Source organism: Drosophila eugracilis, unplaced genomic scaffold (assembly GCF_018153835.1).
Source record: "Drosophila eugracilis isolate 14026-0451.02 unplaced genomic scaffold, ASM1815383v1 contig_2157, whole genome shotgun sequence".
Classification (NCBI taxonomy): Eukaryota; Metazoa; Arthropoda; class Insecta; order Diptera; family Drosophilidae; genus Drosophila; species Drosophila eugracilis.
The window spans coordinates 110,001-127,068 of record NW_024573041.1 but is presented as its reverse complement, the minus strand read 5'-3'; the positions used below and the strand labels follow the sequence as shown (position 1 = coordinate 127,068).

General features: G+C 46.8%; 2 protein-coding genes across 2 annotated transcripts; one reads left to right on the top strand and one right to left on the bottom strand.

The window, feature by feature from the left end:
* Positions 1 to 4,317: 4,317 nt before the first annotated feature.
* On the bottom strand, positions 4,318 to 10,030 carry LOC121530047. Its single transcript, XM_041818400.1, has 4 exons — positions 9,872 to 10,030; positions 5,678 to 5,729; positions 4,786 to 5,119; positions 4,318 to 4,720 (listed from the first exon to the last, which is right to left on the bottom strand). Exons 1-4 carry the CDS (start codon positions 10,028 to 10,030, stop codon positions 4,318 to 4,320), a joined length of 948 nt encoding a protein of 315 aa, XP_041674334.1.
* Positions 10,031 to 15,467: 5,437 nt separating this feature from the next.
* Positions 15,468 to 16,305, top strand: LOC121530046 (cell surface glycoprotein 1-like). The gene is made up of 3 exons (XM_041818399.1): positions 15,468 to 15,511; positions 15,599 to 15,969; positions 16,028 to 16,305. The coding sequence occupies exons 1-3, from the start codon at positions 15,468 to 15,470 to the stop codon at positions 16,303 to 16,305; spliced, it is 693 nt and encodes a 230-aa protein (XP_041674333.1).
* The last annotated feature ends 763 nt before the right edge of the window (positions 16,306 to 17,068 follow it).

The following is a 17,068-nucleotide window of genomic DNA, read 5'->3' as shown; positions in this document are numbered from 1 at the left end:
ACTCGACTGCATAGTGTCAGGGAGATGTGCCTCGGAAAACAAAATAAAGCCGGAAAATTCGGTACATCTTAGCTGTCAGGAAGAAGCGTTGGAGTCAATTGACACCACCCTGCAGAAATTTTGGTCTGTGGGGGACTTGCCGCCTAAGGCTAAAGTCCATACTCCTGAGCAGCAACTTTGTGAACAACACTTTGAGAAAAATACTCAAAGACTGCCGTTCAAATCTGACCCCATAACTCTTGGTTCGTCATATGAAGTTGCGAAACGTAGATTTTTGTCGCTTGAAGGGAGATTGTCAAAAGATCCTTCTTTAAAGAAAATGTATCTGGATTTCATGGAAGAATATGTATCACTGGGCCACATGTCCTCTACTAATGATAAAATTCCAGATGGCCAATGCGGACAACCAAGTTGAGAGTGTTATTCGATGCCTTAAGCCGCACATCGTTGCAGGTTTTGTTTAATGACATCCTAATGAGAGAAAGTATGACGCCAAGAGAACTGAATATTGCATTCGAAAATTGTAGATTTGATCACAAATCTTAGGAATTCAGTGACGACATAGGCAAAATTTGGAAACAGAGACCGGTATCACCGAATATTCAGAAATTTAATCCTTTTGTGAACGTTGCTCCGAGTTTGTGGTCGGTTGTTAAATGCTCCTATCCCGTAAGAAGCCAAATTTCCGTTGTTGCTATCGAAATCTTCGTTAAATCTTACGTGTCATACCTGCACGTTACGAATTGTCACGCTGGTCCTCGAGCTCTTGTAAGTCTTTTGCGCGAAAAAGGATTGTTATTCAATGCTCAAGAAGTATGTCGACGAACTGTTCGTTCATGAACGCGCTGCTTCCGGTACAAGCCGCAACTCTTGACGCAATAAAGGGGAATATCTGCGGCGTTGATTTTTTTGGACCATTTAGCTTAACCTATCGTATTCTTGGTAAGCCACTGTACAAGTCGTACATGGCCTTGTTTGTGTGTTTTGAATCCAAAGCGGTCCACTTATAGTTAGTGTCTGACCTCAACACTGATGCTCTTTTATTGGCTTTTCAAAGGTTCGTGAGTCGCCGCGGGATCCCGGAGAAGGTGTGGAGCAAACCGCCACCTGAAAGAGTTCCGGGCCCGCCTGGAGGAGCAGGAGGACGGTCTGAAGGCATTCGAATCAAAAATAGGATGCTAATTTTCGGTTATACCGCCCAGAGCATCTCACTTCAGCGGTCTATGGGAAGTAACTGTAAAGTCTGCAAAGCACCTGTTCCTACGGACGGTCGGCAACGACCTCTTGCAGAGAAGGTCTGCACTCTAATCGCCAGCGTGGAGGTGGTCCTAAACTCGAGGACAATCGGAGTGCTAAGCAGCAACCCCAGCGACGGCAAAGATCTAACCCCCGGGCATCTTCTGATCGGCGGCCCGCTGTTGGCCCCACCTGCTTGCGGCGATGGCACAAGACATTGCGTCTTGTGTCACAAGCACAGGTTCGTGGGAGCGCTCGTTGTCTTAGGAGAAGACAACATGGTGCCCCAGCAATGGAGGATCGGACGGTGCACGTCGGCGCTGACGACACGGTCCGAGTGGCGGACGTAAAGACAGCGGAGGGAACGTACCGACGCGCCATCCATAAGTTGGCGCTTCTACCTGTACAATCCTGAATGACGTCGTCCCTTTAGAGGGGGCGGTGTTTGGTCATTGTGGTCTTTCAGTATAAAATGGGGAGCGGGGCCCAATAAAGATTTTTCGCTCAGGGAATTCGGCTTCCGCTCTCCTCTCTCCCTCTATCTTTGTACCTTTTGTCCATAGCATAAGATAATTTAAGTCAAATAAATAAGTTCAAATTCATATTTCCTTTCATTCCTTTCAAATCGAAACTCCCTCTCGTACGCACGCGCCGTGCCTTTTCGTCATAGTGAATTCACTTTCCAAGTATTAATAAAAAACCCTTCATTCCACAAAATAGAACTTAATAAAAACTCTTATTAAATTTTCAACTGGCGTGGCCGATGCAGTTGCGAAGCAGGCGGTTCCACAAGATGGGCACTTATGACTGGACTTCTAGTGATTCGCTAGGCAGTTTTTGTGAAACTTCGCGGTTGCACTTTGTTTTAAACACAGTGCCTGCGGACAAAGATTTTCTACATATTGGGCAATCTGCTTCATGTTCAACGTCTTCCCTATCGGAATCAGCAATTTTTTCATTTTTTTTTTAATTCTTTGAACTCTGGCCAAAACCTAAACAAACGAAAACAAAAATGTCTAACAGCTAGATAACCAGCTTTTTTCCAATAAGCCAGAATGACTTAACCAGCTCATCGCTTCCTCACGTAAAAAGCTTTTCTTTTGCTGCAGCCGCAGAGGTCAATGACCTTTAATAAGCGTACAGTGATCGACTCTTGCTGATGGGCACCGACCACTCTTAAGCAGCTCGCTGAGATTTAAAAGAAAATATTTCAACGCTAATACTATACTAACCGTATTAAACAAAAAAACCGTTTCAACTAATTTTACCCAAAGTAGTGGCTTCTGGGCCAGATTTATGTGCAATTAAATGTCACATTAATGGTTTTTATCAATTAACTGTGACATTAATGGTTTTTATCAATTAAATTTCCCCCACCCCAAAACCCATTATCTGTCTGGCGGTCCGTTCCATCAGTATGGATTCTGATGGAAGTTGTTTATCTTAATAAAGTGTCACTTCACACTCATGCATCCGATTTGTAAACATCTTTTAGGCGCATGTTACGGCATCCGTTGCGCACGTTAATTCAACAAAAAATGTGTTTATTTTATTGTTTCTTTATTTCAGTGTTTTTGTTTTTGTGTCTTGTTTTTAGTTTTCAAGATAAGATGAAATTATTAATTATTTATATGAAAACTGTTATAAGGTTATATAGTCTGAAGTACTTTTTGTATTTCTTATTTTCTTCTTATTCTTTTTTCTAGATTCTAATATAAGCTATGGCCGGACATGGTCAGAGGGGGGAGTATTCCCCAGGTCCCTTCGTCCTTCTCTTTCACAGCTCAATCTTTATTTTCCACGAAGCTAATTTAAAATAAAACAGTGATCGCTTTTATACGTTACAATGGTTTTATTATTTGCAAATAAGAATGGTCTGCTGGCTTTGGGGGTACAAATCGAAGTAAATCTAAATCATAATTTTGGCTGGCTTGTTGACTGCATAACGCTGGCAGAGCGGTTGCAGCAGTCCGATGCTAACAGCAGCGGTTTTGGGGATTTTGGGCCAAAGTGTTGCTATGCTTCAGGTGCTGGTGTTGCATTTCCGTCCGCGTGCAGGGGTAGGGGTAGCTATGGCTGAGACAGCTAGCGATCGGTCAGTGCTCTTCCATTGTCGCGCTGCTGATAGCAGCGGTTCTGGATATTTGGGCCAACGTGTTGCTAACCTCCAGGTGCTAGCTCTGCATTTTCGGTTGGCCGCGGCAATGGGAAGGGGTATCGGCAGCTATTGCTGAAGCAGCTAGCGGGCGGTCAATGCTCTTCCATTCTCACGCTACTGCCGTTGCAATTCTGCCGGTGCAATTCTGCTATTGACGTTCTGTCGCTGCGCTGTCGCTCTGACGCCGCTGACGTTTGGTGTCTGCACTACCGCTGCTGTGTCTCTGCTGGTCGTCGGGTTGGCTAAGTGGGGTAATGAGGGCAGTCGCGGTGTCTGGTATCCGGGTCGAGAGGAGGTGAAGGGAAGGGGGCGCTTGGCCGGTGTTAACTCCTCCCCACCACAAGAGCTGTGTCCCACAGTTTAATAGGTTAGGTTTAATAGGTTAATGGTTACGGGTTCCATAGTATCCTGCGCTTCCAGGCTTGCAGGCGGGTCCCGCAGTTTAGGGATTCCTTTGGTCGACGTAATCTTCTTCCATACGTTGAATACCGTTGTCATAATGGAGAGGGCTATGACTATCTCCACTGAGAAGGATATCCAAATCTCATCTGACATAACAGATAACTTCTTTTGGTTTTCCATGCTGAATTCATGGACATATTTCAGCGATAGCTCGTAACCCGTTGTTTTTACCTGAGTTAGCACGGCGGGAATTGCCATAAGGTGTGTTGAAGAGTAGCTACTGTAGTTCCGATCGCCGATTGAGATTGTTTCGTTGTCAAATTGTATGACGTACGATCCCTATAATTTTTACTTCTTGGCTGGTGTGGATATCGTTCCATTGAAGTTGGTTAGGAAGAGTGTGCCGTCATCGATTAGATCAACCTTTTTTGGTTGATTATCAGATAGTCGCATTCGGCCTGGCCTCCTTTTAACAGTCTAGGTATGCAACTGTCCTCCTCCAATTTAAACAAGTCCTTTTCTCAGCAGACCGTTGTGTTGCCGATGGATACACACTTTCCGAGGAGGGCGTATGTTTCCAGGCGGTCCATCGCCAATGTGTTGTATTTCAGAACAACATGTTTCCCATCGGATATCGTTGGGTAGATCCTCATCAATCTGTACCTCCTTTCCACTACCTTGGGCTTAGCCAAGATGTACAAATGAGCAGTCCCGTTTGTCAGGATTGTAGGTTTAGAAAATTCGATGGCCTCGACAACGTTTTGATAAGGGAGGCTGTCCACCTCCGCCAGTATTGTGTCGACCTCGTTGTGGTCCAGGAGATTCGTGTTGACCACTCCAGTCTTTCCTAGTTGGGAGGCCCTCAGCATTTCGTTGATATAATTGCTTTGTGGAGAACGGCCGTCGTCACGTGGAAGTCCCCATCTATTGCGTTGACTCTCCCGATAACGTCGTTCAACTTCTGGAGCGACTCGTGTGTTGTGTCGAACAACTTAGTATTGATGCGAATCTGCTGATTGTTGTTTCTCGCCAAGCTGTCCTCCTCTTTCAAGATGGCATTCCAATCCGATTTGTCCGGTGATCCCGCGACCCACTTCCAGGCTGATCCTAGCCAGTCGATTGAGCGTTGCCTTCGTGTTGGTGCGCCAACCATGCGCGAGATTACCTCTGAAGCGTGTTGCAGATAGTGGCCAACCAGTGCGTTGATACGTTGGTCGGTTACCACCATAGCCTCGTTTGCCACCTGGTCGATGAGTTGCTGCATGTGGCCTAGATTGATGACGTGAGCCAGTTTGAAAACGCCATTGGTCTTCCAGACGGTCCCTTGTTGCAAGGGGACAACCGGTGCGTCATATTTGAAAATGTGGAGGGTTGTCGCCACGTAGATTGTGGACGCACTTGTAACGTCGGCAGGGGATTACGTGCACATGAAATTGTTGATTCTTATAATAAAATATTTTCTTTGTCTTAAGCCTAATGTTTGTGTTGGTGTTCTTGGTATTTTCCTGTATTATTCGTATGTTCTTACTATTAAAAAAATTTTATTTGTTGTGGTTCAATGTCATTTTGATTAAATTTTCCCCTGTTATGAGAGGTTTTTTTGTTTTTGCTTAACTTAAACTAAGAATTGAATTATTGAGTTTTTTTTGTTTATTACTAATGTTTATTTATTTGTTTGTATTTGAAGGAGGTTATGAGTCAGTGAAACGTTCAGTGCGCACTTTTGTATAGATAAATTTCAATGTTTTGAGGAGTTATGATATTCTGTTGCCAGTCCTCCCTGTCGAGAAAAATATGAGCTACACTGTTGATCAAAAAAAAAAATTAATTTCTTAGATGGGATTTATGAAAGATTTTTCCCGGCCTTGTTTTGATAGTGACCTTCATCTTCAACCTCCTCCGCCTTGAATCGCTTCTTTTCTTTGGTTTTAATCTGTATATTGGCGACATATACGGTGTCACCTTGTTCATAGGAAATTGGGTCGCCTCTATTTTTATTGCGCTCATTGTTGGTTTAGTTTTGTTTGTGCTCAATGAGGCCTCGAATGTCCTCAAGAGTTTGCTGTTTAAAATTAGACAGCCCCCGGTAGTTTATTCTAGAAGTTCGCTTGAAAAAAATGTCAACGGGTGTTTTATTTGCCACCGAGTGGACAGAGTTATTGTATCTGTCTACAACAATTGAGATAAGCTCGTTTGGTTTAAAGGTGGGATATTTGCCTTTTAAGCATCGATATATTTCCATGAAGGTAGAATGGAATCTTTCTACCTGACCGTTTACTTCGCTTTTCTGAGTTGGGGTATGGTAGAGCTCAATTTCCAAAGTTCGAAGGTAGTTAAGGACAGTTGGGCATAGAAGGCCTCTTTCGTTATCCGTAACTATCATTCTAGGCGCCGTGAAGTAATGGAGTGCATCCAGTAGTGTTTCGCGAAGATGGATTGCTGATTTCGATTGTAAGGGGAAAAGTTTAGCAAATTTAGAGAATTTGTCGATGCAACTGAGATATACTTTTTTCTCCAATGTGAAAACGTCGATATGAAGTATTTCACATGGGCTACACTACATGGCTGTAGTGGTGGTTTATTTGGGTGCCTGTCATACTTGTGCAATTTACAAGTGGCACAGGTTGACAATTGCGTGCGAATGATATTAGCCATCCGTGGGAAATAGTACTTCTCTAGGATCTGAATGCGGACCTCTTTTGGGTTTCTATGCGCTCTGCGATGTTCTTTTTCAATGACTTCGCAAATTTGCTCTTCGTCTGTAATATCGTGAACTAGGCGCTGTTATGCGGATTTTGAACAATTTAAAACTCTGAAAGCAACAGGTTTGAAGGAGTTGTAGGTAATCGTCCGGAATTTTAATCCCATTGATAACTGAAGGTTTTAAGTACTTTTTAAGTGAGTCTAGAAATTAAAAGACGTAAAGTCGTTAATTGGAATTGAGTTGCGCACGTATCATGCATGTGGGTGTTCACATGAGTAATCGGAGAGGCCTGGATGAAAATTCAGTTGATTTCGGTAGGCGTTAATCGGTGTTTCAACGTGGGGGATTAAATGAGATGCGTCTTGAAGAGCGCTATGAATTGTAGCTAGAGAATCTGATTCGGAGGCGGTATCGGTGCCAGAGCCCAGATGGTTAACGTTGTTACCCTTGAAATTGCATCGGCCACTATATTCGACTTCCCTGGTTTGTATATTAGTTCGCAATTGTATTCCTCAATACGGGACTTCCAACGTTTTAACTTGCCACCAAAATTTCTATTGCCTAGGGCAAATGTTAAAGGCTGGTGATCGGTGTAAACCTTGATGGACCCGGCACCTTACAAATAAGACCGAAGATTTTCTAAGGCCCACACTATGGCGAGCATTTACTTCTCTAGGATCTGAATGCGGACCTCTTTTGGGTTTCTATGCGCTCTGCGATGTTCTTTTTCAATGACTTCGCAAATTTGCTCTTGGTCTGTAATATCGTGAACTAGGCGCTGTGTTATGCGGATTTTGAACAATTTAAAACTCTGAAAGCAACAGGTTTGAAGGAGTTGTAGGTAATCGTCCGGAATTTTAATCCCATTGATTACTGAAGGTTTTAAGTACTTTTTATGTGAGTGTAGAAATTAAAAGAGGTAAAGTCGTTAATTGGAATTGAGTTGCGCACGTATCCGGCATGTGGGTGTTCACATGAGTAATCGGAGAGGCCTGGATGAAAAATCAGTTGATTTTGGTAGGCGTTAATCGGTGTTTCAACGTGGGGGATTAAATGAGATGCGTCTTGAAGAGCGCTATGAATTGTTGCTATAGAATCTGACTCGGAGGCGGCATCGGTGCCAGAGCCCAGATGGTTAACGTACGTTGTAACCCTTGAAAGTGCGTCGGCCACTATATTCGACTTCCCTGGTTTGTATATTAGTTCGCAATTGTATTCCTCAATACGGGACTTCCAACGTTTTAACTTGGCGTTAAAATTTCTATTGCCTAGGGCAAATGTTAAAGGCTGGTGATCGGTGTAAATCCTGATGGACCCGGCACCTTACAAATAAGACCGAAGATTTTCTAAGGCCCACACTATGGCGAGCATTTCCTTTTCATTGATGGCATAGTTTTCTTCCGTCTGAGTCAAGAGATATACGCTATTGGCCTATCCTTGCCTGCGTCTACTTGAGAAAGGACTGCCCCGATAGCATAATTCGATGCGTCAGTGGTTAAGTGAAAGGGTTTAGAAAAATTTGGAAATGCCAAAACCTCTGAGGATGAAAGGATAGATTTTAAATCATTGAAGGCTTTCATCGCGGCCTCGTCGAGTTCAATGGGAGCATTTTTCAACTGTGACGACTTAATCCTAGCGAACTCTCCTCGAGTCAAATTAATTAGTGGTTTCGCGACCTTTGCATAATCCTTAATAAATTTCCTATAGTAAGATGTCATGCCGAGGAAACTCTTTAATTCCTTTACGTTGGTAGGTGGTTTCATTTTTGTGACACCCTCCACCTTTTTCTCGTATGCTTTGATACCATCTGCAGTTACTACATATTCTAAGAATTCAACGTGAGTTGATAGGAAATTGGTTTTTTCTAAGTTGACCTGCAGTCTGGCTTTCTCCAGGTTCTTGAAGACAGCGCGAAAGTTTTGCCAGTGGCTATCATAGTCCTCACTGAAGACTATTATCGTCTATGTACACGTAGCAAATTTTGCCGATATGTTCCCGTAACACATCATCGATCATTCTTTGAAACACCGCTGGGGCATTTTTTAGACCAAACGGGAGGCAAAGAAATTCGTACTTCCCATTCATTGTGGAGAATGCTGTTTTGGGGTATCAGACTCCAACAAATAAATCTGATGGAATCCCGAGGTTAAATCGAGAGTTGTGAAATATTTGGCTTTCCCTAGGCTTGCCAAAGTGGAGTTCATGTCCGGTATAGGATAAGTGTCTGCTTTTAAGCGCTTAAAATCGATGACCATGCGGTATTGCTTCTCTCCGTTCGGTTTGGGTTTCTTTGCTACTACCCAGACCGGGGAGTTATAGGGACTTTTAGATGGTTTGATGATCCCATTCCGCAAGAGTTCTTCTATCTGTCAATCCACTTCCCCTCTCATGTTGGTAGGGTAGGGATAGCTCTTTGTGTATATAGGGTCTGAGGTGCTTGTGCGAGTCTCAGCCCTAACACTTGTGTCTACGGCCTCTCCTTGTGAGAGTGGCTCGAATATTTTGAAATACTCGCTAATAAGAGCGTTTAAAGCTTCCCTTGCAGACTCAGGGTGCTTTTTATCTAACAGTAGGTGTACATTTAAGGATTTTTTAGCAAGAAGGGGAATCTTGATATCGGGTGATATTGTCAAGAGGTCATTTTTTCTGTCGATCAGGGCTTTTAAGGTTCTTAGGGTGTCGTCTCCTATGATGCCGTCAAATGATGTTAGTCCGGGAAGGACAAAAAAGGTGAGAACGGTATTGTTCCCAATCGGCTTAAAAAATTGTCTAAGGGTCTGTCTGGCTAAGGGTCTGTCTAAAAAAAGGCGCTCTTGGTGCAGAGTTCCTCGGTTCTATCTTTTGTAATTCTAGGCAAATAAAGTATGCCTCGTGGACGTCCGCAGGCTTACGGATTATCAGTAGCTTAGAAGCGTCGCCCTTTACTCCCCTTATAAAAGCATTAAGGGCTTTGTCCCTTTGACCGGCAGGAAAAGCGTCGGTTATCTCCGTAGAATAATTCATGCTCTTAATGTTATTCATTATGAGCGAGACATAATTGTTGATCTTAAGGTAGAAATCGTCCAGTTTTTGGCTTCCCTGGGTCATTTGAGCTAGTTTGTACTCAAGCGTACCAACATCTCGTTTATCGGCAAAGTGTAATGCCAATACCCGTCTGACCTCTGCCCAATCGTCATCCCGCACGTTATAGGCATTGAGTGCCATGTCAGCGTTGCCCCTAATCTACCTATTTTTTGTCTAATCTGAATAAGGACTGACCTATATAGGGGTTTCTCCCGAACGACCTCGAAATCGTTAACAATGGATTGAGCCCTATTAATCCAAAAGTTGTATTTCTCGGAATCTCCCTCGAAAGTCACAAGCTCCCTTACGCATTCCGGTACGGGCGAAGACTCCTTGAGTTCGTACTCCGTACGCGGACGCATTAGTGGTAGCGGTATCTCTGGTACCGGGTTGCGTCGCTCGAAGTCAGTTTCTAAAACGTTCACCCTATTTCCTACTTTCCTAACCTCTTCCTTCATGCCCACCATCTGAGTGGTTAAGGCCGAAATGGCGGTTAAGGCGGTTTAAAACTTCTTTCATTTCCTCCATTTTTATGGTTAATTTTTTCTCAGGGTTTTTTCACTTTATTTAATTGTGGGTCGAAGCAGGGAATTTAGCAACAATTTTCAGCTTTTTCTTTTAAATTAATTTCTACTTTATTTATATATTTTTTTTATTAGTATTAAGAGACGTGCGTATAAAGAATCGTTTCACTTACCCCCAGTATTTTCCTTCTTTTTCTTGTTTCGTGGTTTTAATTTTTCAGTGTTTCAATTTTTCGAGGTCTTCTGTTTTCTCCCCTACAGGATTATTATTCTGAAATTTAAAAAAAAAACAAAATTGTAATTTTCGTTTGAGCGTTGTGCGATCTTTAAAAAAATTCGTTTTTTTGGTTCTTTATTTTTGTATTTCTGTGTAATTGTGTTTATCGGCGCGGTGGTCCGTATTTATCCGTTTTGGCATTGTGCCTACTAAGGTACGGTTGCCACACATTCCACTGGGAAGCTTTTTATACCCGTACTCGTAGAGTAAAAGGGTATACTAGATTCGTTGAAAAGTATGTAACAGATAGAAGGAAACGTTTGCGATCCTATAAAGTATATATATTCTTGATCAGGATCAATAGCGAAGTCGATTGAGCCATGTCCGACTGTCTGTCCGTCCGTCCGTCCGTCCATCCGTCCGTCCGTCCGTATGAACGCTGAGATCTCAGGAACTATAAGAGACACAACGTTGAAATTAACAATGAAGATTCTTGAGGTCCCGGGACAGCGCAAGTTTATTACAGCATCCTGCCACGCCCACTATAACGCCCACAAATCGCAAAAAACTAAAATTGCTGAAATCTCAGGAACTATTGGAGCTAGAAAGTTGAAATTCAGAAAGTATAATCTTTAGATGCCAGCGCATCTTATAGTGGTTCTACCATCCGGCCACACCCACCCATACGCCCACAAAGCTCAAAAGAAGGATTTTCTACAAAAGCTGATATCTCGGTAACTGTAAGAGATAGAAAGTTCGAATTAAGCATGTAGGTTTTTATGATGCTCCCATGCGAATTGTTCTTTTCCGATCAAGCCACGCTCACTCTGACGCCCACAAAACCCGAAAAAACAAAAATGCAAAAATCTCGAAAACTATAAGAGCTTAGAAAACCGTATTTGAGAGATGCCTCTGCAACTTGCCACGAAGTTGCATCCGGCCACGCTTACTCTTACGCCCACAAACCGAAGAAAACTGTGGCATCTATAATATTATAATGAATGCCTTCGTTTGACCTTGTATAACTTATTTCTGTTAATATCTATCGATTTACCAAAGATTTTTTAAATCGGAACATTATTTCGCTATTTATAAAGAAAATAAGGTTATAAGGCCTCACATGGGCAGTGACGTCACTATAAGCATACTCAACATACTTCCTCTGACAATAGGTGGCGCCTTGTGAATTCCCACTAGCAAAATAATATTTTAAAATTTTGTAAAACAGTAACGGGTTTCTTACAGTCGCGGCACTCGACTATAGCGTTTCCTCTTGTTTTGGACTGCATTCCACATCCGTTAGCCTTTCCACCAGATTGCCACTTACACGACACATTTTTTATAATTGAAAAAAAATTTTCTTTTTTTTTTTACTTCGAAATAGGTTTATAATTTTTGCCGCTCGCAAATTAATTGCCGCAGCGGTTATCTGTGTTTATTTGATTAAAATTGCAATTTTTACACTCGCGAATAAGCTACCCGATGGTATGGACTTATCTCCGCAGTGGACTATTGCTTCTTTTGTTTTATATTAATTAGTGTTTCGTGCCCGCGAATATGCCGTGTCACAGGGTACGTGGACAGATCGCCGCGGCAGGTACTAAGTTTATTCACAATTTTTTTTGCGCCCGTGGGGAATGACAGCTCCAAACGGCAGCATCCTCACCGCAGCGGGTAATTGTGATTCGCTAGCAATTATATTTTTTACACGCACACGCAAATGGGTCCTTGGGTCCCACTTTCGAGAGAAAGTGGAATCTGTTCCGGCGCCAGTTATGGCCGGACATGGCCAGAGGGGGGGTATTCCCCCGGATATTACCTAGTTAATGTTATCTGCATCCTCGCCTTTCCAATTCCAGGTCCCTTCGTCCTTCTCTTTCACAGCTTTTTCTTTATTTTCCAGGAAGCTACTTTAAAATAAAACCGTAATCGCTTTTATACGTTACAATGGTCTTATTGTTTGCAAATAATAATGGTCTGCTGGCTTTGGGGGTACAAATCGAAGTAAATCTAAATCATAATTTTGGCTGGCTTGTTGACTGCATAACGCTGGCAGAGCGGTCCGATGCTGACAGCAGAGGTTTTAGGGATTTTGGGCCAAAGTGTTGCTATGCTCCAGGTGCTTGTGTTGCATTTCCGTCTGAGACAGCTAGCGATCGGTCAGTGCTCTTCCATTGTCGCGCTGCTGATAGCAGCGGTTCTGGATATTTGGGCCAACGTGTTGCTAACCTCCAGGTGCTAGCTCTGCATTTTCGGTTGGCCGCGGCAATGGGAAGGGGTAGCGGCAGCTATTGCTGAGGCAGCTAGCGGTGAGTGCTCTTCCATTCTCACGCTTCTGCCGTTGCAATTCTGCCGTTGCAATTCTGCCGGGGCAATTCTGCCGTTGACGTTCTGTCGCTCTGATGCCGCTGACGTTTGGTGTCTGCACTACCGCTGCTGTGTCCCTGCTGGTCGTCGGGTTGGCTGAGTGGGGTGATGAGGGAAGTCGCGGTGTCTGGTATCCGGGTCGAGAGGTGGTAAAGGGCAGGTGGCGCTTGGCCGGTGTTAACTTATATGTTCATAATGTTTGCTGCCTCCTTTTAGGAGTTTTTGGTCCACCCACCCCATAAACAGTTTAAGATTCTGGAAAGGAATCATATCAATGGTTCAATTTGTTGTTGTTTACTAAAATTTCAGAGTTTGTGGTCACAAACACCCCTCCCCCTCTTCTTTTTCCCTTCTCCATGTCTGTCAGTGGGTCAGTCTGTCTCTTTGTCATTACGATTTCCCCTCACCACCCGCAGGTCTCTTCCATCAGAATGGATTCTGATACCGCCTTGAACACATCAACATCACACAGCACCAAACTATTATCGACAGAGCCATCATACCGGCAGAGCCAACACCGCCTCAAACACATCAACATCACACAGCGCCAAACTATTATCGGCAGAGCCATCATACCGGCAGAGCCAACACCGCCCCGGTAAACAAGGACAAGGTCAAGGAGTAGTATGGATAAGCCAACGCCAAAACGTCGGAGGCGAGCGGTGAGATAGCGTAGAGCTAGGCTAAGAACATAAGCAAGGCATATGAATAATACAAATGTATTTATACACAAATGCTCAACTCCAGAGTTATTCTCGCCAATCCCGGTCGGCGAGCGGCCTCCGGAACGGAACCGCATTCCCCTCTCTCTCTCATTCTTTCCCCCCTCCCTCGTAGTTCGGAGCACCGGCACCCGGCTGACGGGGCCGGACAACCGATTCCCGGGTGTCGGGATCGGCCCCTCATATCCTCCCTCGTAGTTCGGAGCAATCAACGGTTCCGTCAACCAACGGAGTCACGAAAGATTAGTCAATCAACTGAGTCCCGAGGGATCAGTCAATCAACGGAGTCACGAGGGATCAGTTAATCAACGGAGTCCCGAGGGACAACATCGATCTCCAACCTCAAGCAACAAGGACACTCCTTCACCCTATCCAGGACCATCAAGGATACATATCCTCCAAGGAATCAACGCATCGCCGCTCCTGCACCCTAGCCAGGACCATCAAGGATACACATCCTCCAAGGATTCGACACATCGCCGCTCCTGCACACTAGCCAGGACCACCTAGGATATACAGCCAGGATACACACCGACGACTACATGGGAGTCTCCTGGATTTCCTACAGGAAGAAGCACGAACTTGGGGCTATCCTTCTCGAGCTTGGCATGGAACAAAACGGTATGGTTGACGAGCAGGGGCGGCTGTACGCGATCGGCAGACAAACGGAACACTCCGAGGATACGGAACGAAGAACGGACGGATACCTACCGGGTTGACCGGGAGTATCTGTCTCACGCTATCATCGTCCTCCTGACTGGTCGAGCGGAAAATTGGTTCCGAACCAGTGATCTGCAGGGACGGACCTGGGCAGAAGTTCGCTGGGAATTCTTGGACTTCTTCCTACCTCCCCGGTACTATCAACGCCTCAACGACGAGATCCGCTCACACTTTCAGAAAGTGAATGAGCTATTTAAGGAATACCTGGTTGATATTCGCCTTCAGATGCGCCACGTTGAATTCTCACCAGAGCAGGAATTGGAACGGGTCTACGAGAACATGCTGCCAGAATATCAGATGTTCACCCACCGCCAGGATTTCAAGACGCTGACCGAACTCACGCACCGTGTGGTCAACTTCAAAGTTGACCGGAGCCGCGTACGCCGAACCGTCTGTGGATACCCATCAACAAGCCCAGATGCTAAATATCCATCCCATAGCAGAGTCGCACGACCTAGGGCGAACCCTGCCCATACACCGCAGGTGCCACACCCTAGGAACGCGACCAACGACGCCGCCCGCCAAGACGCCGGGGGAAACCCTAACCAAGAGGCCACGCCCACCAGGTCAATAGACCCCAGCACCGCCTGCCGAAACTGCGGCCAGGCTGGTCACTACGCCACGGAATGCCAGAACCAGCGAATCATGTTCTGTTTGGACTGCGGTCGTCAGGGCATACGTACTATCGATTGCTGCCAGACGCCGGGAAACGGGCAAGAGCTTCGGGTATCAGGGAGTCACCCGAGTAACCCACCGAACATCCAGCAGGATCGAAACCGTATCCGCACACAGGTCACGGTCGAGGGGCGCCCTCTCACCGTTACCTTGGATATGGGGGCCTCGCATAGCTTTATAAGCGAACGCCTGGCAAAACGATTCAGTTGGAACCACGATTCAGTTGGGAAAATCTCGGGACAGCGTCTCCGCTCTCATTATGACAGACGTGCTGGACGACCTTCTGCTCGGCATGAACTTCCTGTGCTACGGCGGAGCAATACCTCAGTGTGGGGGCCTGCTCCGCAAGCTCCAACCACCTACTTCGGCTCGACCCGCGAGAACCAGCTTGCCGACACCGACACGAGCCGAACACACACACACGCCGCCACAACACGCATCAGCCGCCGCACAGGCGCACCCAGAAGACGCCTAACAGGCGCATACACCAGCCGCCTCACAGGCGCACACACCAGCCGCCTCATAGGCGCTCCCAGAAGCCGCCGCACAGGCGCACACACCAGCCGCCTCACAGGCTCACACACCAGCCGCCTCACAAGCGCACCCAGAGCCACGCCCGACTTACAACGAGAATCCGCCACACGGAGACATCGAACAAGAAGACATCGCAGGGCTGCACATGTGCGTCTCTGTCCCGATAGCGCCCCACGCAAGATCACCCACGTAGGTACATGCACGGCCCCAAGCTGGGCTGGAACACTTCCCACTCCCGACACATCAGCGATCAAACGGAACCCATTTCGTCAACAGGCAAGGAGAGTCCATCTCGGAGGTCTGGAACCATCGGTACCATCCTGCGGGATCGTTAACGCCGAGTACGAAGCCGAGGAGGAGATGCCAAGGAACCACCACGAACGACACTACCACCACAACCAGGACGGACACACCAGCAGACGAGCAGGCTGCCCGCTCGGGAGCGCGCACGCCCACGGGCAACGGGGCACTTCAGCAGCTCCTGCAGCATTTGATGGCGTCCCCAGAGGGTCCCACCACCTCAGCCACAATACTCGAGACATTCCCAGTCACGGGAACAGCCACACAGCCGGCCATCACCCCGGAAACACCCAGCTCGACCGACAACACGGCAGTCGTTGCGGGAGTGGCCCAGACCCGTGCGACGGGTAAGACCACTGCCTGCTACCGACACGTGGCGCTGGCGGTTCCACCACCCGACGACAGAGGACGAACCCACAGGACCAGCCGAGGGCCCACCGGGCATCCTGCGGAACGCTCCTCGACGCCGCCCAGCCCCATGTCCCGAGGACGAGGCCATTACGGAGGAGGAGTCCCTTCCGGATGACACCCCGGACCCGGTGCCCGGACCCAGATGCGCGCCCCGGAGGGATGGACCACCGCCGACGAATGGATCCAAGTGGGTTTACATGACCGGATCCAGGGGCGCCTCCGCCAGCAGTCGAATCGGGACCTCCGTTTCCTGGACGATGCCGGAGAGATAAGCGCCAATCTATTATCGGCAGAGCCAACACCGCCTCTAACACATCTCACAGCGCAACCGCAATACAGAAAAGCTGTAGCTTCTTTATACACGACGACGGCAGCGGAAAGGCCGCTGCCGCGATCGGCAGCAGAGAAGGGCTTCGAAGAACTCCCGCTGCTAGCCGATCGGGGAGTCGGTTTTGAGAACATAACAAGAACAGTCGTAATCACTAAAGAAACAAGGAGCAGTTAGACGACCCCCGGTAAAACACGTGGCCGGCGAACAAGGAGTAGTACAGGTAAGACGGCCAAGGGCCAACTCCAAAACGTGGGAGGCGAGCGGTGCGGGGGTGTAGGGAACAGCGTAGAGATAGGCTTAAAACATAAGCAAGGCATGTGAATAAAATAACTGTATTAATACACAAATGCTCAACTCCAGAATTATTCTCCCCAATCCCGGTCGGCGAGCGGTCCCCGGATGACGGAACCACATTCCTCTCTCTCACTCATCCTTTTCCCCCCTCCCTCATAGTTTGGGCACCGGCACACGGCTGACGGGGCCGAGCAACCGATTCCCGGGTGACGGGATCGGCCGCCCATATCCTCCCTCGTAGTTTGGGGCACCGGCACCCGGCTGACGGGGCCGGCCAACCGATTCCCGGGTAAAGGGATCGGCCGCCCATATCCTCTCTCGTAGTTTGGGGCACCGGCACCCGGCTGACGGGGCCGGACAAGCGATTCCCGGGTGACGGGATCGGCCGCCCACGAAACCCCGATTCCTCC

Bases quoted from the DNA above. Each gene is read 5' to 3' on its own strand.
- LOC121530047 (XM_041818400.1), bottom strand. From the start codon at position 10,030: ATGGTGGGCATGAAGGAAGAGGTTAGGAAAGTAGGAAATAGGGTGAAC. The intron at 5,120-5,677 runs GTCACTATCAAA...CCTTGCAACAAG, and splicing joins GGAGGAGGTTGAAGATGAAG to GGACCGTCTGGAAGACCAAT. The intron at 4,721-4,785 runs GTTCGACACAAC...TCAACGCAATAG, and splicing joins ATTCGCATCAATACTAAGTT to ATGGGGACTTCCACGTGACG.
- LOC121530046 (XM_041818399.1), top strand. From the start codon at position 15,468: ATGTGCGTCTCTGTCCCGATAGCGCCCCACGCAAGATCACCCAC. The intron at 15,512-15,598 runs GTAGGTACATGC...TTTCGTCAACAG, and splicing joins CCCCACGCAAGATCACCCAC to GCAAGGAGAGTCCATCTCGG. The intron at 15,970-16,027 runs GTAAGACCACTG...ACCCGACGACAG, and splicing joins GGCCCAGACCCGTGCGACGG to AGGACGAACCCACAGGACCA.